This window comes from Cnephaeus nilssonii, assembly GCF_951640355.1.
Source record: "Cnephaeus nilssonii genome assembly, chromosome: 20".
Taxonomy (NCBI): domain Eukaryota; kingdom Metazoa; phylum Chordata; class Mammalia; order Chiroptera; family Vespertilionidae; genus Cnephaeus; species Cnephaeus nilssonii.
The window spans coordinates 3,620,824-3,644,115 of NC_137091.1; the positions used below are offsets into that span (position 1 = coordinate 3,620,824).

The 23,292-nt window shown below is 55.6% G+C and overlaps 1 protein-coding gene across 2 annotated transcripts in view; it reads right to left on the reverse strand.

The window, feature by feature from the left end:
- Positions 1-10,798: 10,798 nt before the first annotated feature.
- Positions 10,799-23,292, reverse strand: part of FTO (FTO alpha-ketoglutarate dependent dioxygenase) — a gene marked incomplete at its 5' end in the record, with an annotated part of 299,032 nt that continues 286,538 nt past the window's right edge. For both annotated transcript variants that reach the window (XM_079759889.1, XM_079759891.1), the window contains one exon: positions 10,799-12,938. In XM_079759889.1, coding sequence (XP_079616015.1) covers positions 12,785-12,938 — 154 coding nt within the window. In that variant the 3' untranslated portion in view covers positions 10,799-12,784. The remainder of the gene's footprint in view (positions 12,939-23,292) is intronic.

The following is a 23,292-nucleotide window of genomic DNA, read 5'->3' on the forward strand; positions in this document are numbered from 1 at the left end:
CTCCATGGCGCATCCGCTGGCCAAGCCACCAGGCAGGCAGGGACCAATGCAACCGGACCCACTGTGTGTTTCAACGTTTCCTTGAAGCACACAGTGGGTCCCTCTTTGGGGGCCTCACTTCTTTTGTTTCCATGATAGGCCTGGAACTCCAGCTCTGCCCAGGTTGGGAGCAGGCTGAGGGGAGCGAGCCAGGAGGGAGAGAACCTGGAGCAGAGATGGAGAAAAGCAATGATGTGGGTTTAGAACCCCGCGCCCCGCCCCCCCCCCCCCCGCCCCCGCCGCATCTGACCTCAGGGCCCTTCCTCTCAAGGTGACCTCACCGTGGGCATCTCCCAGATTCCAGAGTGTCGCCATCTGCCCAGGACCCTTCTTGGGGCTCCCGGATCGCCGAGGGCCCTGAAGGACCCGGGAGCTCTCCATGGAGCTCTCTGAGAGAATCCCACCAGGGCCCAGAGCCAGGCTTGATCAGCATCACACACCTCAAGGCCAGCTCTCCGGGGAGGAGAAATGGTCACTGGGTCACACTGACCAGAAGCCAAGAAGCCAGCAGAAGATTTGAAAAAGCAAACCAATGAGATACAACTTCACGCCCAGCAGGACAGCTATAATAAAAAAGACAGCCCAGGTGGTGTGGCTCAGGGGTTGAGCATCCACCAATGAACCGGGAGGTCATGGTTCAATTCCTGGTCATGGCACAGGCCCCAGTTTCGGGCTCAATCCCCTGTGTGGGGCATACAGGAGGCAGCTGATCCATCGTTCTCCCTCATCATTGATGTTCTCTCTCTCTCTCTCTCTCTCTCTCTCTCTCTCTCTCTCACTCTCCCCCCCCCCCCGCCTTCCTCTCTGAAATCAATAAAAATAAAAATTAAAAAACAAACAACTGTTCTTTGGGAAGAGATGTGACCAAAAGAATAACCAAATGCATGGTGTGATGCCCTATCAAGTGAGCCGTTTAATACTTGATAGGCTTCGCCATCCCCCAAACACCACCTTTCCACGCCAGCCGTCTTCTCCAGGGGCCCACCCACCCGCTGTAGGAAGTGGGTGATCCGAGATCACCACGTGTCCTTCCTGCACCCCCATCCCGTTCATTGTGGGTCTGATTCAAACGATAGTGGTGCTGGCACAATGGGTTCGTCTTTTCTGCCTTAATTCCTCCCTCCACCCCCTCCCCCGCTGGGAGCCCTCCTGGAAAAAAAACAAACAATAGACTTATAATATGAGCAAAACAAAGGAGTCGGGAATGAACAGCGCTTGAAGATAAGTGGGTCAAGACACAGCCAATTTCCAAATTTGAAATTGTGTTTGCACAAGGTCCCCTTCACACAGGAGCCCCTGCGGCCCTGCGGGGGAAGCCTGTGCAGTGGAAGGTGCCTGAGTGGCTGCTTTATCAGGTAGCCTGGAGTTTGCCCTGGAGGTTAAGCTATAAAATGGAAACAAAAATAATTCAACCGTTTTTTGCAGTTGGTTTAACCCAGCCACAGCGCCTTAAATGGCTCTCACCTTCCCGGGGCCTGCCAGGCTCATAAAGCTACAAGATGCATTTCAAAGCGATGAATTTGCTAAATAGAACTTCATTTCCTCTTCTTATTAGAGGTAATTAAATTTATTAGACGTCAGTAAAAGCCTTGTAAACAGAAGAAAATATGAATGCTTATAAAAGTCTGCCCTCTCTTTTCAGCCTAATAATTAAGATGCAACGAGAAAGTCGCTAATAACAGCTCATAATTTATGAGGTGTCGCTCGGCCCCGAATCTGAGACACATTGTGCAGGTATCAAACACTGGAATGAAAATAATACCCACCGAACCGCATTATTTATTAAATACATAACCACTCGGAGAAATAAACACATCACACACGGAACCTGATATTTCTGATGGAAGCAGTATATACATCATCCCCTGCCTGGGAATATATTACCCATCAAGTCAAATGCTTAAATCAAAGTCACAACTTGTTTAAATGCAAACTGCCTGTGGCAGCCTGGCAAGCCCCAATTTCCACTCGGCATTCACCTTGATGTCAGTTTTCAAAGCCTGAGTCGCGGTGAAGGTTTTTCAATATTATTCCTTTTAACAGGCTCACAAGGAGAGACATCCCCCAGCAAGCACTGGAGAAAGAGAAGCAGGAGAGGAGGTAAGGAAAAGATTCCAGACAGAAGAGCAAGAATCATGAATTAATGAAAACGTTCCCACCCCCACCCCGCCGGCACCGGAACGCGAAGCCCCCGCAGGCCCGGGCCCTGCCCGCTGCCGGCCTCCGGCCCCACGCGCAGTCCTTTCCTGCTGCAGTTTACCAACGCACTTGACACCTCCACCAGCGGCCCAGCGGGAACCAGCACGCCGAGGGCTCTGGAATAAATGGCGACGCAAAGTGGACGCCCTGCTAAGCATGTCAAACATGAGGCCCGCCGGCCGCGAGTTTGACATGCTTGTAAGTCCATCGATTCAAAGATGCTCTTGTTTAGAAGCCACATCATTATTTGAGGTAGCGCTAAGAAAGAAAACATTAAACACTGCCAATTAAACGAGGACATGCCATCATCGGAAGGTGCACCCTAATGCTAGATGTTTAAACTGAAAAAAAGAAGAAAGAAAGAAAGAAAAAAAGAAAGAAAGAAGGAAGGAAGGAAGGAAGGAAGGAAGGAAGGAAGGAAGGAAGGAAGGAAGGAAGGAAGACATTTTAGAATCCACACAATAAAGTCCCTAAAGCGAGATGAGGTTAAGATGAACATCAGTCTTGAAATGGTTACCTTGGTTAGGGTGTGTGAATTATATCTCAATAAAGCTGTCATTAAAAGTGTGATTTTGGACACTTCATGTGAGCAATCCCGATAGTGGACTGTGAAGAAGGTGGTCTCAGAAAGGCCTCCTTGGGGAGGGTCTGAGGTGACGGTTGAGGAAGGGCCTGAAGGTGGAGGCGTGCACCTGAGCGAAGTGTGTATCTGGGAGAAGAGGGTTCGGCGGAGCCAAGAGCAATGTGAAGGCCTGAGGTGGGCGGGTGCTTGGTGCAGGGCAGCCAGAGTGCGTGGTGCAGAGAGATGGGGGAGGTGAGTGGGGGTTTAGAGGGTCATAGGAGATGAGATCAGACAGGTGACACCAAAAATAAGTTTTCTCTGCCCCCCCCCCAAAAAAAAAGGTTTCCTCCAAGTTTCCTATGAAGTTGAACAATTAAAAAAAATATTTAGAATGTTGTTTATAAAAATGGGGGCGGTGCTATCCACCAATTTCACTCCAAACCCCTACCTTGGTGTTTTCTAGAATAGTTTAAGATTCGGTATGCCTGAGCATCCCCACAATCTTTGGTCCTACCCACGGTCCCCCTGCACATCTAGACCGAAAGCAGGTCTGTCCAGAGGAGCCGCGTCGCTTAGGCGGCCTCCACTGAGGGCTGTTTACGGTTCGGGGCTATTGCGAATAAATCTGCTACCATCATTCATGTCCAGGTCTCGTGGGCATTTAGGTTTCATTTGGGGGGGGGGGGACAAAGGGTCAGGAATGCAATTGCCGGGTCATGCAGCAGCTTCATGTTCGGTTTTATAAGCAACGGCCCAACCACTTTGCAGAGCGGCTGCGCCCACTCGCATCCCAGCAGCGATGCCCGCGGGACCCAGTGTCTGCGCGGCCTGGCCCGCACGGGGTGTTATCCGGGCTTTCTAAATTAGCCCTTCTCCCGCTGCTCCCCGCTTCGTTTGCCTTTACCTGGTGATGCTGACCATCTCTCCACAGCGCCGTGGCCGCCTGCGCGGGCTCTCGGACGGGCTGTCCGCCCGCGGGGACGGATTGTGTTTTCTCAGCTGAGCACCAGGGAAGTCCCCGGCCCGTGTCTCCAAGCTCTGTGGTGACAGGAGAGAAGAGCGATTCCTGTTCCCCATCCCCCCTCACTCTGGGCTGCGCACTCACTGTGTGCAGTTTGGGGATGGGACCATGATGCCGTCCTGCCCGTGCGTGTGCGTGCGTGCGTGTGTGTGTTTGCTGAGCACCTGTATTGAATTGAGTCAGACGTGTATGATGTGATGCCACAGTCTTAGCAGCCTCATGACCCCAGACCAGTGGAATCTGAAATTCATCTTGCCAACCCACGCCCAGTGCCCCAAGGCCATGTCCACCACACTTGTCCAGTCTTCCCTCCCCCTCCACTGGCCTTTTGCTCTTGGGACTGGACCCCTAGACCCAATGCTGTGCAACTTGGCTGGGCCCTGGTCCCACCCAAAGGCCTTGCCCACGCTCTTCTGGGGGTGCTTCTCCTGCCCCCCTTTAATCCCATACAGACCAAGACCCCCTTTGGCCCCTGCTGTTGTGCCCCAAACACCAGCTCAGATGCTCGGCTGCCATATCAGCACCTCCTTGATGGGATGTCCGTGTGGGTACTCACTGTGCTGACCACGTTCCCCCCAGGCCCAGCCACGCTCGGCTGTGTCCCTTGCCTGCTGCAAAGTTGCCCCGAGCCCACAGCCAGCTCCCCTAAGACACAGGCCCAGAGCCACGCTCCAAAACTGGGTGTGGCTGGAACAAAGGCGAGGGGCCAGTTTGGGGAGATGGAGTTGGAGAGAGAGAGGCTGGGGGTGAAATGCAAACAGCCTTGTACGCTGAGGCCAGACATGTTCAGGAAAGGGAGCTGGGCGGATTTTAGAGCTGGGGATGGTGATGGTAGGTGGTCACGCTAGCAAACAGCCGGCCAATGCATGTGTATGGAGCAGCTATTATGTGCCAGATACACGTTAGTGGGATGGATCGCTAGTACGAACTAAAGGATCCGGGGCATAAGAAATGTTATTCTGAGGGCTAATGAGCATAATGAAACGGAAGGAAAGATTTGGTCCTGTGAACTCTGCCATCTGTGAAGAGCCCAGCGGTAAATATTTTAGGCTCCGTGGGCACCACGGTCTCTGTCACCACCACTCACGCCTGCGAAGGCATCCACAGACAGTATGTAAACAAATGCGTGGGGCCGTGTTCCAATAAAACTTTATTTTATAAGAACAAGCAGTGGGCCAGATTTGACTGTGGGCTGTAATTTGCTGATTCCTGCTCTAGATTTTACTGCTGCTTGACATGCCAGTGTTGGGAGTGATGAATCTTGGCCTCTTTGCCTTTAAGATCCTGCCCCATACATTCCAATGGCTTGTTCGGGTCATCCAAAACCACAAAAATGTTGTGGAACTTGGTGGCCCGGGGGAAAAAGAATTAACGACGAACACAATTAGATGAACACAATTTCTCCTTTCTGGGCTGGAATGGGAGGGGATAGGCTGTTCTTATAAGCAACCTGGGACCATCTTCCTCCTCAACATACTGTAGTTCTGTTTGGAAGGTGGGTTGGAGAATGTGTGTATTCTTCCCAAACCTCAATCTATACCAGAGACTTGAAATCCGAGATCCATAGTTCACTTTAACGTCATTGTTCCCATCTGGGCTTGAATTGCCCCCTCTGTAAAATGGGTACAACAGACAAAACCTTCTCTTTGGAGCTCTCCTGGTCTCAAGCTTTGTTTTACAATGGGCAAGGGGGCTGAGACCGGAAGTCCTGGTTGAGAACAGGACTACAGGACAAGGACCTCGTCTCCCTAGGACAGGGTCTGGTATTTAGGAAGGAATCCGTGAGTGCTGGTTAGAATCCACGCTGGCTAAGGCGGAAGCATCAGTGCTACCAGCGTTGGATATGCGGCAGCCTCTGTGAGCCTCCTCACCGTCAGCTCCTCGCGGGGGCCCTGACGCGGCCACGCTGCTGCTGCCCCGGGCTGGGCGCAGGGCTCAGCGGGCCCGTGGCTGTCAAATTCACTTCGCTTTTGGCCTCGGCCAGGGCTCCCCGCCTTCGGAGAAATTTCCCCAGCGCCTTTCTCTCCAGCTCCTTGGCGGGCGGGGATGCCGCCCCCGTCCTGCACACACAGCTCACTTAATGGGCACAGAGAAATGGGAGAAAGCCCGGGAAAGGAAACAAAATTACAACCCGATCCAGCCCAAACCTTGGGAAGTCCACCGGGGTCTGCATCTCTTTAAGAACCATACACAGACATTTCTGGTCAGAGTGAAACCACGCCGCTCACCGCGGGCTGGAGACAGCCGATGAAGCTCAGTCATACCCAGTTAGTTTCAAACCCGCGGCCCCGCGCGCGGGGGGAAATCAATGTACAGTATATTAAAAACAATCGCCGCGGCCCTCCCATGATCCACTGGCTTAGCTTTGAATGCATTCAGGCTAATGGGGGCTTTAATGGGTTCTGACAGATCATTCTATTGATCAAGAGACTTGTATGAAATACGCTGCCTACTAAACTCTGTTTTGATTTTGAGAAAAGAAAACTAAACGTCCCTGGTAAACAGGGCTTGATTGTTCCCGCTCCCCGAGAGCCCTCTCCGCCTGACCCTGCTGGGGAGCCGCCGACCGAGGACAATGAGAATCCTATGTACCTGGCCTGCTTCTCTCCCAGCTCTAATCAAGGCGTAATCAACTGGAAATCTCTGTCTGAAGATTTCGGGGCGGGGGCGGGGGCGGGGGCGGGGGTAGGGAGGGCAGGAGGGTGGCCAGAGGTCCAGGATTCGGTACTGGGTGAGATAGGAGCGAGGAGCGTTAGCTGCCCTGGGAAATCGAGTCAGCCTTTCGGGCTCTGAGGTGGGCAGGTTGCCTGTGAAAGACGGAAGTCCCTGTTGGGAAGGGTGAAAAGGGTCCTCGGGTGGGGACGGCAGTTTTGCAAAGAAACGGAGGAAGGCACGCTCCCTCCGTCCGTCCGTCCGTCCGCCCGCGTGTCCTGGGCCCAGGTGGATTTGATCAGATGCAGAACGCACCTTGGCTAGGTCTGGACGATCCCCAGGGTGCATGGCGTCTGCAGAACTTGACAGAGGCCTTGGCGTCATTCTTGGAGACCATCCTGTGCAAGAGGCGTTTGCCTCCCCCAGCCCCTGGCTGCCCCTGGTGGCCTCCACCACGAGCCATGGGCCGCTCCCGTCGGATCGGCCTTGTCTGATCGGAAGTGAATGACATGTACGCCAACCCTTCCATCACCCCCCTGCACACCTGGGGGGGGGGTTTCCTGTGAAGGTTCCTCCAGCTTGCCGACCCTCTCCTTGTCTGGGAAGCTGGGAAGGACAGGCAGGGTGCCTTTGAAACCCGGCACGCTAAGACGGCCTGTATTTCACCTTTGACCCCTCCCAAGACAGCAGAGGCGGTTGCCATGGACAGTCACTCACCAAGCGGGTCAGCAGGCCCCGAGCGCCCAGGGTCCGGAACCAGGCTGTGCAACGCCCTTGACCCCTCTGTGCCCGTCCGTGGGCACCGCCGTCCTCAGCCAGCACGCCCCATCTCTCGGAGGGAAGCCCCTGCACTTACCAGATTAAAAACCACGGCCGCGCCCCGGCTCCCAGCACTCATCTGTATTGGTGCCACGAGGAGTCGGTGGCTTCTGTGAAGTTGATGGATTTTGTCTCCGGGCAAGTGCAGACAGGCACACGCATCCGTATCGGCTGCGATCCATTTAGCCGGGCGCGCGTGGGCCGAGGAGCTATCTTACCTCGATTCCCGCAGGACTGATGAGGACTCGTGAACCCGCCCTCGGGAACGGGCCCGGACCACGTGCCGGGAGTTAATGAATGTGTCCCTCCCCCGGAGAGAGATGGGCCCCGGTCCTTGCCATGCGAAGCCGATCAACAATTGTGCACGGATCATCCATCAGGAGGGGATGGCAAGAATCCTTTTTTAAACAAATCTAAAATTGCGATGGGTGACCTAATCCCGCCACGGGAATGGGGGAAGGGACGAAAGAGTCATTTTTCACAGCATCTCATGGATCATAAAGGTCCGCACCATCTGCCTAGACCAGTGGTTGGCAAACCGCAGCTCGCGAGCCACATGCGGCTCTTTGGCCCCTTGAGTGTGGCTCTTCCACAAAATACCACGTGCCCTAATTAAGTTAATAACAATGTACCTACCTATATAGTTTAAGTTTAAAAAATTTGGCTCTCAAAAGAAATTTCAATCGTTGCACTGTTGATATTTGGCTCTGTTGACTGATGAGTTTGCCGACCACGGGCCTAAACAAACGGGGAAGCTGCGAGGCGCAAATGGGTGGGAATACGGGGTGGGAAGCTATTCTCTGGTACTTCCGACAAGATGTAATGTGAACCGCTTATCACGGTGACAGACAGTCCAATGAGGCAGCAGTCACCATCCTTCCTGTGACCCAAAGGAAGACCGAGCCCAGAGGGTTCAGGGACCCACTGTCCCAGGAAACCAGATGATGCCGTCGGAGCGTCCTGACGCCTGGATGTGCCGGGCGCTGCGGGGCATGGTCTATGCACACCAACCCACGCCCTCTTCCTACAGCCTCGGGTGATAGGTACGTTGCCATCACACCCATATTGTGTGTTTTGTGTTCATTCTAATATATTTTTATTGATTTCAGAGAGGAAAGGAGAGAGAGAGAGAGAGAGAAACATCAATGATGAGAGAGAATCATGGATCGGCTGCCTCCTGCACGCCTCCATTGGAGATCGAGCCCCCAACCCGGGCATGTGCCCTGACCAGGAATCGAACGTGACCTCCTGGTTCATAGGTCAATGCTCAACCTCTGAGACACGACAGCCGGGCTATCACGCCCATTTTGTAGACAAGAAAACAAAGGTTTGAGAGGGTGGGTAGCCGTGGGGTCGCACGCAGAACCGGGGCTCTGAAGCCGGAGGCCTCTGCGGCCCCCAGGATCCGGGGGTTCTGATCTCTGGTCCATGGTCGCAGACATGGCAGAGGGGGGGTGCAGAGGGGCCGTCTCTAACTGTTGGGGAGGACCTGGCGGATGGCTGTGTGGACTTGGTGTCTCCTGTGGGACCTGGACTGTGGTATGAGAAGGGGGCACAGGGCTGGAGGACGGGGGAATAGGGGGGTGCGGGCCGTGCTTTACCTTGTTAATAAGCGAGAAATGAGAGGCCCGGTCGGCGGGGCTCAGGGCATGAGCATCAACCTATGAACCAGGAGGTCATGGTTCAATTCCCGGTCAGGGCACATGCCCGGGTTGTGGGCTCGATCCCCAGTGTGGGGTGTGCAGGAGGCAGCCGGTCAGTGATTCTCTCTCATCATGGATGTTCCTTTCTCTCTCTCCCTCTCCCTTCCTCTCTGAAATCAGTAAAAATATATTTTTAAAAAATAAGGGACCTTTCTGGTGCTTTCCCAGGGGTCCATCCGGGTGTCTCAGGCGAGCCAGAGCGCCAGGTGTGCCCTCTGCCTGACAGCCACTGACACCTGCTTCCAGGGGACAGGTGGCTGGCCTTCCGGCAGGAAGTCACTCCTGCCGCCCCCGAAGCTGCCTGCTCCGGGGCCTCCCCTCCCCCACATGGTTGTCAACTTGATTTCACCACCTCGCTACCCACGGCTCCCAATGAAACGTGATTAAAACCACCATTTAACCACCGAGGGACCGAGGCGGCCTGGCGCCGCGGCGTGGCCACTTCCCGCGTCGTGGCCCGCGGGCTCCCCTCCCTCTCGTCTGTTTGCCGAGTTGCCTTTTCAAATAAAAATCCCGTCTTCCCCGGGCCTGCCCCTGACAGGCCTCCCAAATAAACAGCACTCAGCGGGGCAGGGGCCACGTGCATGCAATTTGCCCGGCGGTAAAAATCAGCCCGAACTAGAGGGGCGGAAAGGTTGCATTCGAAAACACCGTCCCCCTAAACACACCCAGCACCTCCCCCGGAATGTGGGGTGCCCATTCACGGGGGCCTATGGGAGCTCATTTCGAGCGCCCCTCGATTCAGTCCCAGATGGGCTTAGAAACTTAATAAAATCATTGTTTCCAGCGATGCCCTGACCAGTCAAGTCCCCTGGCGGAGGCTGCAGGGAGAACGGGGTGGGTGTGGCATCCGGGGGGCGGGGGCTGCCCGGAGGGAGGCACCCCCCCTGCACTCAGGGGGCTCCTGGGACACCGTCCCCATCTCAGGATCTCCCTCGGGGATGAGGGGCCACCTGCTGTCTGAGACCCTGGGCGTCAGGCGGCAGCCGGAGCGATGACCTGCAACAGGAATAGCTCAGCCACCGCACCCTCCCTGCAGGGAACCCGGGGTCTCCGGCATCGAATCAAACCCACACGCTGGTCCGGCCTCGCCCCCTCAGCGCCCCACTGCCCCCTCGTTCCTCTGCTTCGGGCGGCCCTCTCCTGCCCGAGCAGCCCACCAGCTGTTCCCGGCCGCGGGCCCTCTACCCGCTCCGTCCCCTCACCCAGGGGTCCCTCCCTGGCACCTACCACACCTTCCTCACTTGCTGGTCTACTGTCTGTGCCCCCACTACAGGGCAAGTCCTTCTTCTGGTGCCTACACATGCCCGCACCCCCACACCTGGCGTGGGAGCGGGCAGAGAGCCCCGGAAGGCAGGGGCCTGTCTGTGGGTGCCCAGGGCTCCCCGCTGCTGAGCTGTGTGTGGGGGGGCTGTCTTCAGAGCACTCTCCCCAGAGAGCGGGGTCAGGCAAGCCTGGCAAGAAGCAGCGGGGACGGTGAGCGGAGGAGGTCCCGGGGACCAGGCTTCCTGTCCCCCTGCACCCCCAGCAGCCCCCTTCTGATGCCTCTGGCCCCTCCTCCTCCTCTGCACCGAAGCCCCGGGGAGAGCATCACGCTTACCCGACAGCCGGCAGAGGAGATGGGCCTCACCTTTCGGCCTCACCGCCGGCCCCGGCCCCACCCGGCCACGGACGCAGGCCCCCCGCCTCGCACCGGAGGGCCTCCCGGAGCCGTTCCCGGCCCCTTCCCCATCCCGCTGGCATTTTTACACAACACATGGGTGCAGACAGCCCAGGAAGAGGCGTAAGAGCAACACACGCATGTTGGGGTAAGCACTCAACATTTATTTCTCCTACGGGGCGCAGCACGCCGGCGGGGGCAGTGACATGAGGGGAGGGGCAATCAGGTTTACCACGCAGAGGCCGGAGCCGCGGGCACGGGGAGCTCACGCCACCTCGGAGCCAGAAGACACTCGGCTCGCCGCCATGCCCGGGGCTGCCGGATCGTCCGAACCCTAGAGACAGCACACGCTTTATTTCATAGGAAATCTCCCAAGTTTTCAGATATCGGCCCTCGTGAAATGAACAGAGAACCGGCACCGTGGGGGCTGCATAAAACCCGGGCGAGATGGCCCGGAGGCGCCGGGGCTGCGGCCCCTGTGCCCGGCCCTGCTCCCCGACACGGCTCCATGCGCCCGCAAACCCCGGAGGCAGGGCTGGGTGAGTGGAGGAGGTCCCGGGACCAGGCTTCCTGCTCCCCGCACTGATGCGGATAGGGAGGCTCAAGGACGCCTGGGAGTCACCCAAGGTCAGAGATACCCAGTCTCCGGAGAGGAAGCCCTGGCCGCGTTGCCTAAGGTGACCCTTCAGTGGAGGTGAGCTCTGGGCGTGAGCGCAGGCGCTGAACCTGGGATGAGGTTCTGACGGCAGGGAGGCGGGGCCTAGCGCGCCTCTGAGGGGCTAAGCGCTCCTCGCCTTCCGATCTGCACACAGTTCCGAGAGAATCACGGGCCGGGGGAGGGGCGAGCTAGTCTCACCATGTCTAGGGGTCACCAAAGGGCAGCAGACATGTCTCGGCATCACCAGACAAACCTGGTGCAAGGAGTGAGGACGGGAGGGGAACACCTCTCCACGGGGCCGGCTCACTGGTACATAATGGCTCTAATATTTTGTATGGGGCATTTAACGACATGTCAGAAAGTGTTCCGGACGTCTATGGCAAAATAACTTCCCCTTGGGAGCCAGTGCCTTCAGTGTCCCCATTAGACAGATGAGGAAACTGAGGCCCAGCAACGGGCCCAAGGTCACCAGGCTAGTGGAGGGAGTTGTGATCGGGGCCCAGGTTTCAACCTCGTCTCTCTAAGGCTCCAATGCCATCAACCCCACCTGTCATTATGTGCAAATGGGGGGATCTGGGAAAGGACGGACAAAGCTACGCTGGCTCACGCCATGAAGCGCTGGGAATGGAGCGTGTCTCTCTCATGGGATCAGGGCGGCCTGCTCTGAACGGCCAGCACTCCCGGTCCCTGCGTGCAGAGTCCAGGATGCCTTTCCCAGGTGTTTCTTAGAGAAGAGAGAGGCGACTCCATGAGCTGCTGGCCTTCCAGTTCACTGCGGCTGTGAGGACGGGGCTGCAGAGGGGGGTGCGGGGGGGAGCCCACGGCCTGCTCCCACGCTGTGTCTAGAAGGGTTGTCCCCGAGGGCCTCCCTTGCGGATGGAGATGTTCTGGGCACCGGCCAGGGCAGCCGTCAGCAGCCACACGTGGCCACTCACCACCCGCCATGTGGCTCCAGCCCTCAACGAATGTTTCCTTGCAACGAGCTTTGAATTTAGATGGAAGGAGCCATGCGTGGCTGGCGGCTGCCACACTGGGCCCCACAGCCTCTAAGCGGTGCGGTGAGGGACGGGAGGGACGTCTCTAAGCTCTGTGGTCCCCCAGGCGGCGCTAGTCACTGCCCTTGCTGCTCTGTAGAGGCTTCAGAAGGAAGGAGGCTGGGCCTTGTCAGGCTGGGCTCACCCTGGTCACCTCCCTTGGCCTTGGAGCTGGACGGCTCACATTAAAAATCCAAGTGGGGACGATGGGGAGGGGGGGCAGGAAGGGGGAGAGGTCCTGTTTAATATCAAATCGGATAATCACACTGGGCCATGTCCAAACACTGTCACATCCCAGGGCCCACTCCCCAGCCGTTTCTAGCTGGGACCCGGGTTCTACCATCTAAAGGCCGCGTCTACCCACACTGCCCGTGGTGGGGATGGAGGAGAGGAGCCAGAGATGGCCTCTTCCCCCTCCCCCGAGACACACACGCCTCCTAGGGTTTGGGCTCCAGGAGCAGGCCTCTGAGTTCCGAGACGACGTCCGTGAGGTCGAAGGGCAGGGGCATCGAGGGATCCTCCTTCTCCCAGTACGGCCGGCACTCTGGCTTCTGGTCGGCGGGTAAAGTGCGAGCGATCCGGGACTGGCACCTGGAAGAGGGAGAACAGGCAGTTCATCCGCGGGAGGAAGCACCCGGAGCACCCGACCCCCAAGGACAACTGGAGGCCACGCGGCCAAACGCCCCCAAGACCGCCCTTCGCGGTGGCCACGGCCGCCGTTACGCGTGAGCAGGTGGTTATGCGAAGGGAGGATCCTTTTTTATGGTGCCGGAACTTTCCTTTTTGTTCCAATTCCCAGATTTCGCTGATTCTCCAGTGGCTCCAGAGAAGCCAATCGCCAGGGGAAAGCGGTTACTCTGCCTTTCAAGCTGGTGAACTCGTTCCCCGCGAGCTCCGCTGTGATGGCGTGTGTGAGGAGGCCATTACCAGATTTGAATGACGGTGGGATTTCGATGTATTACCAGATTACTGGGGGAAGATTAACTGAATTTACTGCCTGGAAACGTCGGAGGGTAGATTAAACAATGGGACAGGCCGGGATTGACTTCGGAGGTCCCGGAGATTTACATGCGTCCCGCCCGGCCCCGTGCGCCGAGGAGGCACGCCAAGGAGAGCCGGGCTTACAGGGAGCTATGCAAATAGAGGTTAATATTCATTTCTGCTGATGAGGACGTGGGGGAACCGCCACCAAATTAAATTAAGAGGCGAGCAGCAGTTACTCCCCAAGGAGAACACTTAAATCACGGTTTTTATGAAGTGGATTAGTCTTCAATGGCCGAGAAATTAATTAGCATAGGCGGCTCCAGCACCGCCTTGGAGGAAGGAGTCGGGGCAGCGGCCACACCACACCTTGGTGGGCAGCGGGCCCGCGGATGTGACATGGGTCTGGCCAGATCCGTGTGGCTTTAGCTTTGTTTATCTGGGAGAGAACAGAAGACCAGAGAGAAGGAAACGCAAACTGCAATCAAGAATAAACAATTTCACCCTGGCTGGTGTGCTCAGTGGGTAGAGCACCCGCCCGCAGACTGAAGGGTCCCAGGTTCAATTCCGGTCAAGGGCATGTACCTCAGTTGCAGGCTTGATCCCTGGCCTTGGTTGGGGCTCGTGTGGGAGGCAACTTATCGATGTGTGTTTCTCACATAGATATTTCTCTCTCCCTCTCTCCCGCCCTCTCCCTCCCCACCCCTCTCTCTCGCCCTCCCTCCCTCCCTTCCACTGTCTAAAAATCAATGGAAAAATATCCTCAGTGAGGATTAGCACCACCAACAAGAGTAAACAATTTATACTTTCGGGCCACGTGGCGGTGACAGCGGGTGCCCTGAGAAGAAACACGGGTGCTCCCTGATGTAGCACACGTAGCTTACGTCCCTTCAAACCATCAGGATTGAAAATATTGTAAGTCGAAAATGCATGGGATCCGCCGAACCCAGTGGTCGGCAAACTCACTAGCCCACAGAGCCAAATATCAACAGTACGATTGAAATTTCTTTTGAGAGCCAAAAACCGACTTCTGCGCATGGGCCACGGAGTTTTAATCGCACTGTACGTGCGCGCCCGCACGTGGTATTTTGTGGAAGAGCCGCACTCAAGGGGCCAAAGAGCCGCATGTGGCTCGCGAGCCGCCGTTTGCCGACCACGGCTCTACCACAAAGCCTATTGCATCACGAAGTGTGACTAGCTCCTGTAGTGATTTTCATACATACCGCTTTCGCATCATTGTAAAGTAAAAAAAAAGGAAGTCAGAGGCCAAGCCATTGTAGCTGGGGACCATCTGCACTGTGAGCTCTTGTACCCGCGCCCCATGCTCTCTAAACCAATTAAGCCGTGGCCAGGCCACCATTTGTCTTCTGCGCGGGACCGACCACGAAGAGATCGAAGAATGGACCTATTTCCAAGCGTGATGGGAGAGAAGGTTCCTGACTCCGAGACATCTCCTTCTCTGGGGAATTATCAATGGAAAGGGGTCCGCCCAGGAAAACATACTTCAACTGAACACCTACTTTGCCATGTGCTTAACTGCGGGGCCGGCATCCTGGGCACTCCCTCGCCGCAAATGACACACGGCCTCCCATATATCTCCCGCTCCCCGCGCCGGCCGGATAATGGCGTCTGTTAACACGCGCTAAGTACTATTATGTAGCACATCACTTCATAAATAATAAGATTAGCTGACCTCCGGGCCCCGAGAAGAGTCGCGTGTGTAAATGTTCTCATTATTTATTTAAAGCAAGAATTAAAGCAACAGAAGCTGCATCGGACAATCCTCTTAGCATAAATATTAAACTGTTTGCACCGATAAGCCCCGCACGGCACCCGGACCAGAGGGTGCATTCTTCGGGCGCCTTTGAGAGAGGGGGTGTGGGAGACGGTGCCACTCGCTGCTGCGGTCCCCAGGGCGCATCTCCCCGGGGCCAGAGACCGTCTCTAAGGCACATGAAAGCGATGGGAGGAAATTAATACTCGAGGGAAGCCGAGATTAATTACAGAGGAGCTTGGCAGAGCTGTGTAAATGGCGCTTTCTTCGCTGCCTGGGAACCAGAGAGGGATATGCAATGATGCTCAAGGATGCTCAGAGAGGGATGCTCAGTGATGCTCAGAGAGGGATGCTCAGTGATGCTCAATCAGAGAGGGATGCTCAGTGATGCTCAGAGAGGGATGCTCAGTGATGCTCAATCAGAGAGGGATGCTCAGTGATGCTCAATCAGAGAGGGATGCTCAGTGATGCTCAATCAGAGAGGGATGCTCAGTGATGCTCAATCAGAGAGGGATGCTCAGTGATGCTCAATCAGAGAGGGATGCTCAGTGATGCTCAATTAGAGAGGGATGCTTAGTGATGCTCAATCAGAGAGGGATGCTCAGTGATGCTCAATTAGAGAGGGATGCTTAGTGATGCTCAATCAGAGAGGGATGCTCAGTGATGCTCAGAGAGGGATGCTCAGTGATGCTCAATCAGAGAGGGATGCTCAGTGATGCTCAATCAGAGAGGGATGCTCAGTGATGCTCAATCAGAGAGGGATGCTCAGTGATGCTCAATCAGAGAGGGATGCTCAGTGATGCTCAATTAGAGAGGGATGCTTAGTGATGCTCAATCAGAGAGGGATGCTCAGAGAGGGATGCTCAGTGATGCTCAACCAGAGAGGGAAGCTTGATAGGAAGTCACTCCAAAAGGAGTACCTCATCCCGCAGCGGGAAAATGGTCTGCGCACACATTAACCCAGTTGGCAGATCAGCCAGCTGTGATGAGTGCTGGCCCACTCATCAAGCGGCTGACAGGTGTCCTATGGGTGGCCGCTGCGCAGACTGCCAGGAGGTTTGCAGACAGGCCATAGGGGTGCTTTCTAACTGTCAGTGGGTTTTGCCCTCACCTGGAGGGAGTGAGAGAGAACACAGCCTGCTGCAGAGGTCTGCCCCGGCCGCGGAGCACACGCCCCAGCCCAGGGCTGTGACGGGCCGGCCATGCTTCCCCGCTCCGCCCCGCCCGCCGAGTGGATACGGATGGTGCCCTGGCCAAACCAGAATGCTGACAGAGTGCGGCGTGGGCCGAGCTTGTCTGGGTGTGAAAGCAGGAAACACTGGCTTTGGCTTTGGGTTCAAATCATGTTCCCACTTGGGACTAATTACCCGGGAAAGGAGAGCGTGCTGCTGTCCTCCACACGGGCCTTCGTGTGACAGAAGCCAGTGTGATGACCAGGACGAGAGGACCTTTCTAGAGAGAGGCACGGATTGTCCCCGGGGTTCCCCAGGAGAGCAGATCCTTCCAAACCCAGCTAAACAGCAACCAGTTACAGGTTCCCCTTCGACCTTGTCCTCTCACCTCCCATCTTAAAGAGAAACCTTTTTAATGCTTCGGGTTAGCGAATAAACGTGAATCTACTCGGGAGCCCTGTTCCTTTCATGAAGCAAAGGAAAATAATACGTACTCATGCTCTTTCCATTCAAAAAACTCCATAATTGTCATCTCCCCACCCCCCATCCCCACCCCGCCTGCAAACTCTCGCTGCTTAGGAATGGTTCTCTCTGAAGGATCGACCTTGTGATGTAATGGGAAGCGGCTGACAGGTGTCCTATGGGTGGCCGCTGCGCAGACTGCCCGGAGGGTCCCCTCCCCAGCACAGGTGTCACTCCCGGGGGCCGCCGTCCGCAGATCTCCCCCAGGGCCACACTGAGATCCGGATGGCCAGGGCCGCGGCTACATTAGTGGACACTGGCCGCCCGGCTGGGATTAACCACTTTAGCTAAAGTGTGTGTTAATTAGGGGTATGCAAGCCGTCGATACAAGGTTAATGCAGAGGTCAAGGGAGAAACTCCTTCCCTCCTTGCATCACTTCACAGACTGGGTGACGAACGCCGGGCTCTGTGGTTTTTAATCGATAGGTTTTATAGTAATGCGCTGGCCATCGATTTTAAGAAAACACGTACGGTCTTCCTCCCCGTCCCTAAATGTCGCCACAAATAAAGAAGGACAGGTAACACCCCCATCACTCTCAATGGGGCCATGAAGAAAGGTTTCAGGAGCAATGGGTCCCGCTACAAGATGCGTTGGGGGGGGGGGGGGGGAAGCGAGCTTTAAAAAAAAGTACAAAGAAACTAGACCTTGATGGAGAACTATTAGCAAGCGCAGGCCGCTGAGGAGACAAGAAGAATGAATTCCTAACAGAATTCTTTCATGGGAAGGAAGAGAGCAACGCTTGATGCAAAGGACAATTACATTCTGTACGCTGTTTGAATGCCTCCAAGGAGCTTAGCCCCCCGCACAGGTTCATTCGGTTCTCACCATAACTGAGAGACGGGAGGGAAGTATCGGATCCCCATTTGGGGTGAGGGCTGCCTCCCCCACGGTCAGTCCTTGGGAAGTGGGGGAGAGGGCTGGGCCACACCCTGGGCATCTGGCTGGCTGCCCTTCCCCCAGGCCTCACCCTTTCTGGGGAGTCCCATTTGGTCTAAAATGGGCCCTGTCCTCTTGCCAATTTAGATCTTCAGGAGATTCCAAACCACGTCGGGGGGGGGGGAAGGAGAATAACTTTTTATTTCCCTTCACATTTCTACAAAGACCATTATTATGGCCAACGATGGATGACACGTTTTCTTACATAATCATCTAGAGCAGTGGTTCTCAACCTTTCTAATGCCTCGACCCTTTAATACAGTTCCTCATGTTGTGGTGACCCCCAACCATAAAATTATTTTCGTTGCTACTTCATAACTGTAATTCTGCTACTGTTATGAATCGTAATGTAAATATCTGTGTTTTCCGATGGTCTTAGGCTCTACAGCAGCGGTTCTCAACCTGTGGGTCGCGACCCCTTTCACAGGGGTTACCTAAGACCATCGGAAAACACAGATATTTACATTACAATTCATAACAGTAGCAAAATTACAGTTATGAAGTAGCAACGAAAATAATTTTATGGTTGGGGGTCACCACAACATGAGGAACTGTATTGAAGGGTCGCGGCATTAGAAAGGTTGAGAACCCCTGATCTAGAGTCTATAGGAATAAAAGATATACGTTCATCTTTTACGACCATAAACTGCCCGGCATCCTGTCCCACACAGCAATTCCGATGGTGAAAGGTGAGGATATTTCACATCACATGGCATCTAATTCCCGACAGCACCTCCGTTTCAGTGAACACCAGCTCGGGGTCGGCTCTTGCCAAGGATCGGCACACAGCACAGGCCTCGGAGTCCTCCTCCCCATCCCCCTGCCCCCCCTGCCAGGCTCGTGGAACCACTTAATATGTGAGAGCGCTTGGCCCTCCGCTGGGGTGCAGGCCCGGGGAGGTGGAGGGCTGAGAACGGTCTTCGCCCCGGGGTGGGTTCATTTGTCGGCCCGTCAGTTCCATAATGAGGGCGATGAATGGGCCACGTTGAGGGCTGCACATTTAGGAGCTGCTGACCTCTGATCTCTGGTCACATGATAGGGTCACCTGAAACCTGCATGCCTTCTACCTGGCCGGCTAACAATGTAAAGGTCAAGTAGGCCGGGCGAGTCTAGGCATCGAGTCTGCGGCGGCTCGACGGGCGCTTTAGGAGCGGCCGGGTCGGGTTCCCCGGCTCACAAAGCTATGGAACCGCGGCCGAAATGGGCTGGACAAAAGATATACGATTTCAAAGCGGTCTAGGGTAACGTTCCTTGCCAAGGAATAGAATGAGCTCATTATTTTTAAAGGGCAACAATGAAAACAAACACTTTGGAGGAAAATGTATTCCGCCCGTGCCTCGGCCGCTGGGAGGGGCGGCGGGCAGGCGCAGGCCTTAATGAGCGATACGGATGCTGTACCTGCGACAGGGCAGACGGTCCGATTTGATGCAATTACTGGAACAAAATCCCCACCGGGTAACTGCGAGCCCTCCTCGGCCACAGAATATGGCCTCTCCGCGGTCCTCTGTCAGCACAGCACCCACAAAGGAGCGTGCGGACAAAGGATAACCCTGCCCCAACTCCAGGACTTCCTTGTTGCCTGAAACTTAAGTCACGTTCGCATGAGACGGTCTCAAACTTCAGAAGGATTCCAGAATAACTTAGCCATCCGAAATTCAAGGCAGCTGGGATGTTTTTAAGATGCATCATTATGTTTTTTCAAAACATTTCTTCTTAAAAAAAGACTTTAAATTTTTTTAAAAATATTTTTATTGATTTTAGAGAGGAAGGGAGAGAGAGATAGAAACATCAATGATAAGAGAGATTCATTGATTGGCTGCCTCCTGCACACCCCACAGTGGGGACCGAGCCCACAGCCCACCACCTGTGACCTCCTGGTTCGTAGGTCGATGCTCAATCACTGAGCCACACCGGCTGGGCTGAAGATTTTAATTTTTGACTGTTTGGTTCAATGCCACTTACTCAGACGCAGATCATGAGTCACGTCAGTACTGCACAGTCGTGGAAATGAAAGGGAAAAGGCTAACACCACTGGTTACCAGCATCTAGAAACTTCGTCGTAACCCGCGGGAGGAGCAGGTATCATGGAGAAATCTGATGAACACCTAGAGCCTGTTTTCTACAAAGGATTTTCTCCCGTAAAGTCAACGACAGACAGACAGACAGACAGACAGACAGACTGCCACGGCAGCGTCACCCACTCCCGCTCTGAGGTATGAGCCAAGTACAATGGCTTACAAAGGAGCAAAGGGCCAGCTGCTCTCACGGTGGAATGCTCCTTGGGGTTGTGAGCTGTGAAATAAATCCGAGTTGATGCCTCCCCCCCCATCTGCTCACCTGTCAGTCTCTTCCCACTGTACTGCTATTTTTTAGAAATACTTCCGTGTTCTCTGCTTAATTGTTTTTTAAAATATGTTTTTATGAATTTTAGAAAGAAAGGAAGGGAGAGGGAGAGACAGAAACATTAATAAGAGAGAAACATCAGTATTGATCGGCTGCCTCCTGCACGCCCCGTACTGGGGATCGAGCCCACAACACGGGCATGTCCCCCGACTGGGAATCGAACCGGAGACCTCTTGGTGCCTAGCCCTGAACCGCCAGCCGGCCGGGCTGCTTAACTGGCTTTTGGACGCCGAGGAAATCTCCCAAGTTCTTTTTAACCTTCTCCAGAGCGGAGGCTCCTGGCCTTCGTGTCCCTTCCTCTGGGAGCACATTCACTAACACACCGGGAAGCTCAGGGTAGCCCCAGCCCAACGGCGGGAAGCCCAAATTCGGAATCTGGGCCAAGACAAAAGGCCAGTTTTTCGAGGACATGCCAGTCTTCTGCTGAATGCATGCCATGCACCGATTTCAAAGCTGAGTAAAAGTCAAAGTTCTGCTCGGTCCCCGCCCCCGATTCCGGGGCCTTCTCTCCTTCCCGTGTCCTGCTGTTCGCTTTGCACTAGTCCCGCTGGCTCATCTGCTCTTCCTCTCAGGCATCAGCGTCTGCTGTGTCTTTCACCTGGACCGTCTGTCCCGTGGCTTCTTCCCATCCTTCCGGTCACCACTTTCCCACGATCCAATCCCTGAGGCCTTCCTTGAGTAAGATAACAACATAGGCCCGGCCAGCGTAGCTCAGTGGTTGAGCGTCAACCTATGAACCAGGAGGTCAGGGTTCGATTCCCGGTCAGGGCACATGCCCGGGTTGCGGGCTCGATACCCTGTACGGGGCGTGCAGGAGGCAGCCGATCAATGATTCTCTCTCATCACTGATGTTTCTATCTCCCTCTCCCTTCCTCTCTGAAATCAATTAAAACATATTTTAAAAAATAAAATACGATGGGAACATACAGAAGGCTGTGCAGGGAATGAAAGCCTCGAACGTTTCCAGGAAAAAGGTCATTTGAGAAGGTAAACTTCTAAGCTCAACCTACACGAGGTTTCGGGGATGAAGCAAACACATCCTCTGAGACTCTTCCCTGCCTGGCTGCCACGCCCCAGGGCTGAGAGGAGGGAAGGCTCCGGACCGGTTGGCCCGCTACCTGAGTCTCTGCCCCCCTTTGTGCCGGGAGAGGAGAGAAGAGAGCACTCCAGGCCTCGCCGGGCTCCTGAGTCCACAAGATGGGTGTCTATCTGCCAGCTCAGCTCCCATCGCACTGACGCTGCTCCTTGTCTCCTCGGGGCCGCGGGGGAGGGCGGGCAATCCTGCCTGCTGAGAGCCACGGCCGGCCGGGCCCCTGGGTCAGTGCGGCTTCGCATATAAGATGACTCGGTTTGAAAGGCTTTTTAAACACTGCACTTTGCTAGATCGCAGACCCAGTTCTGCCGCCCTCGCACACGGAAGTCTGTGCACAGGGAAGTCCGTGCCGGGCCGCTAGTGATGTAGCCCGGGACAAAGCCTGTCGGTGCCTTGGACAGGAGGGACGCGTTGCTAGAGAGACGCCTTAGGGTTGCCACGTGGCCTCCAAACTGCGGGTTAACTGGTGGGTTTATTCGTTAATCATCACAAGGACAGCTTTCCCATCTCTGGGGACAACTCCAGGTGAGAGACCAGCCGTTACCCGTTTATTACTTACAGTGCGTACCCCTGGCCCTCCCGCTGGCGCAAAGACTCACACTTCGGGGCTCGGGAAGCGTGGGCCTGTCGTTCCCTCGCTGTCTGGGGTGATTCGCACGCCCCCAGCACCAGCGTTTGCTTGTGGGGTGACCTTGGGAGGGCCCCGAAGGGGCACTGTGCCACCTGTCACACGGAGGCAGCCGCAGAGCCCAGGTTCCATCCCAGAAACACGCCGCGTGCGCCAGCGCCGGCCACCTCGTCTCGGAGCCGCTGGCCCAGGAAGAAGGCTTTTTCCGTCGAGAAAAAGGGCCAGGGAGAGGCGCGGGCCCGAGTGTCGGTCTGCGCAGGGCAGACACCGCGGGGCCCTCTGCGGATCCGGCTGCCTTCTCATTCGCCAAACTCAGACGGTCACCGGGAACGAAAGGACGACGCCTGCGTGTGCAGAAGGTCGAGAGGGAGGCGTCTGGGAGCGAGAGGCCTGTGGCAGGTCACCTTCCGGCCCCTGAACACAGGCCGCTGGGTGCAGAGGCTGGGCTCTGGCTGAGCCGTACAGCAGGGGGTCCGCGGGGAGCGGGCCGGGCCAGCCCAGCCGGACGGGACTGTCCCCCGCGGCCCCGCGCCTGGCCGCCAGGGAGCCGCCCACGCCTCACGCACTCGGGAGGCTCATTCCGAGCAGGGCCGTCCTCAGGTCCCGGGTCTCACCTTCGCAGAACCTCTCTCTACTCGACAACACTCGTCACCCGACTCTGGCTGTTCCCTAAACCGAACAGTAATCCGTGTGATTTTAAAAACATTCCAGCCTCTTTACTTGACACAGGGAGTGTCCGTCTGTACTTCTGCTCATGAGGCCAGACGGCAGAGACGCCTTCGCTCTCCCATTCACCCCGAGGGGACTGGGGGTCGTCTCGGCACCTGTCCACTCCCCGTCTTCAGGGAGGAGAGTGTCTGAGATCCCAGTGAAAGGGCTTGCCCCTCCGCCTTCTGGCAAACTGTTCTGACCCTTTCGGAGAATGTCCTGCCACCTCCTTTTACATGTGTAAGAGTCTGAGACGTGGTGATTAAGACCACGCATGTACACATGCCCTACATGGAAAACCGTCATTGACATCATCAGGGACGCCTCTCTATAACACGGGTCTTAGCAGGGAGGGCAAACAGAGAACGTGCAGGGCCCGAGGAGGATGCGCGCACCGGGCGGGGCTGCCCCATATGGTCACAGGTGGTCACAGCTCAGGTGACACGCCTGACCTTGGTATAACGGAATCTGTGTCACAAGAAACATGCCATAACCATGTTGTTGCATTACAACCTTTACTCGGGCGTTTCTGACAGCTGCTCACCACCCCCCGCCCCACCCCACCCCCAACATGGAATTCACAGCCATTGGGAGCGTCTACTTATTTGTGGGGGGCACGGAGGATGCCCATGTCTCCTGTTTCCATCCTTACCATCAGAAAGGAGACGTGGCTTGTTAGAATCACACACTGAAGAAGTAGTTTGAGCTGTCGGGTCAGTGTAAACCT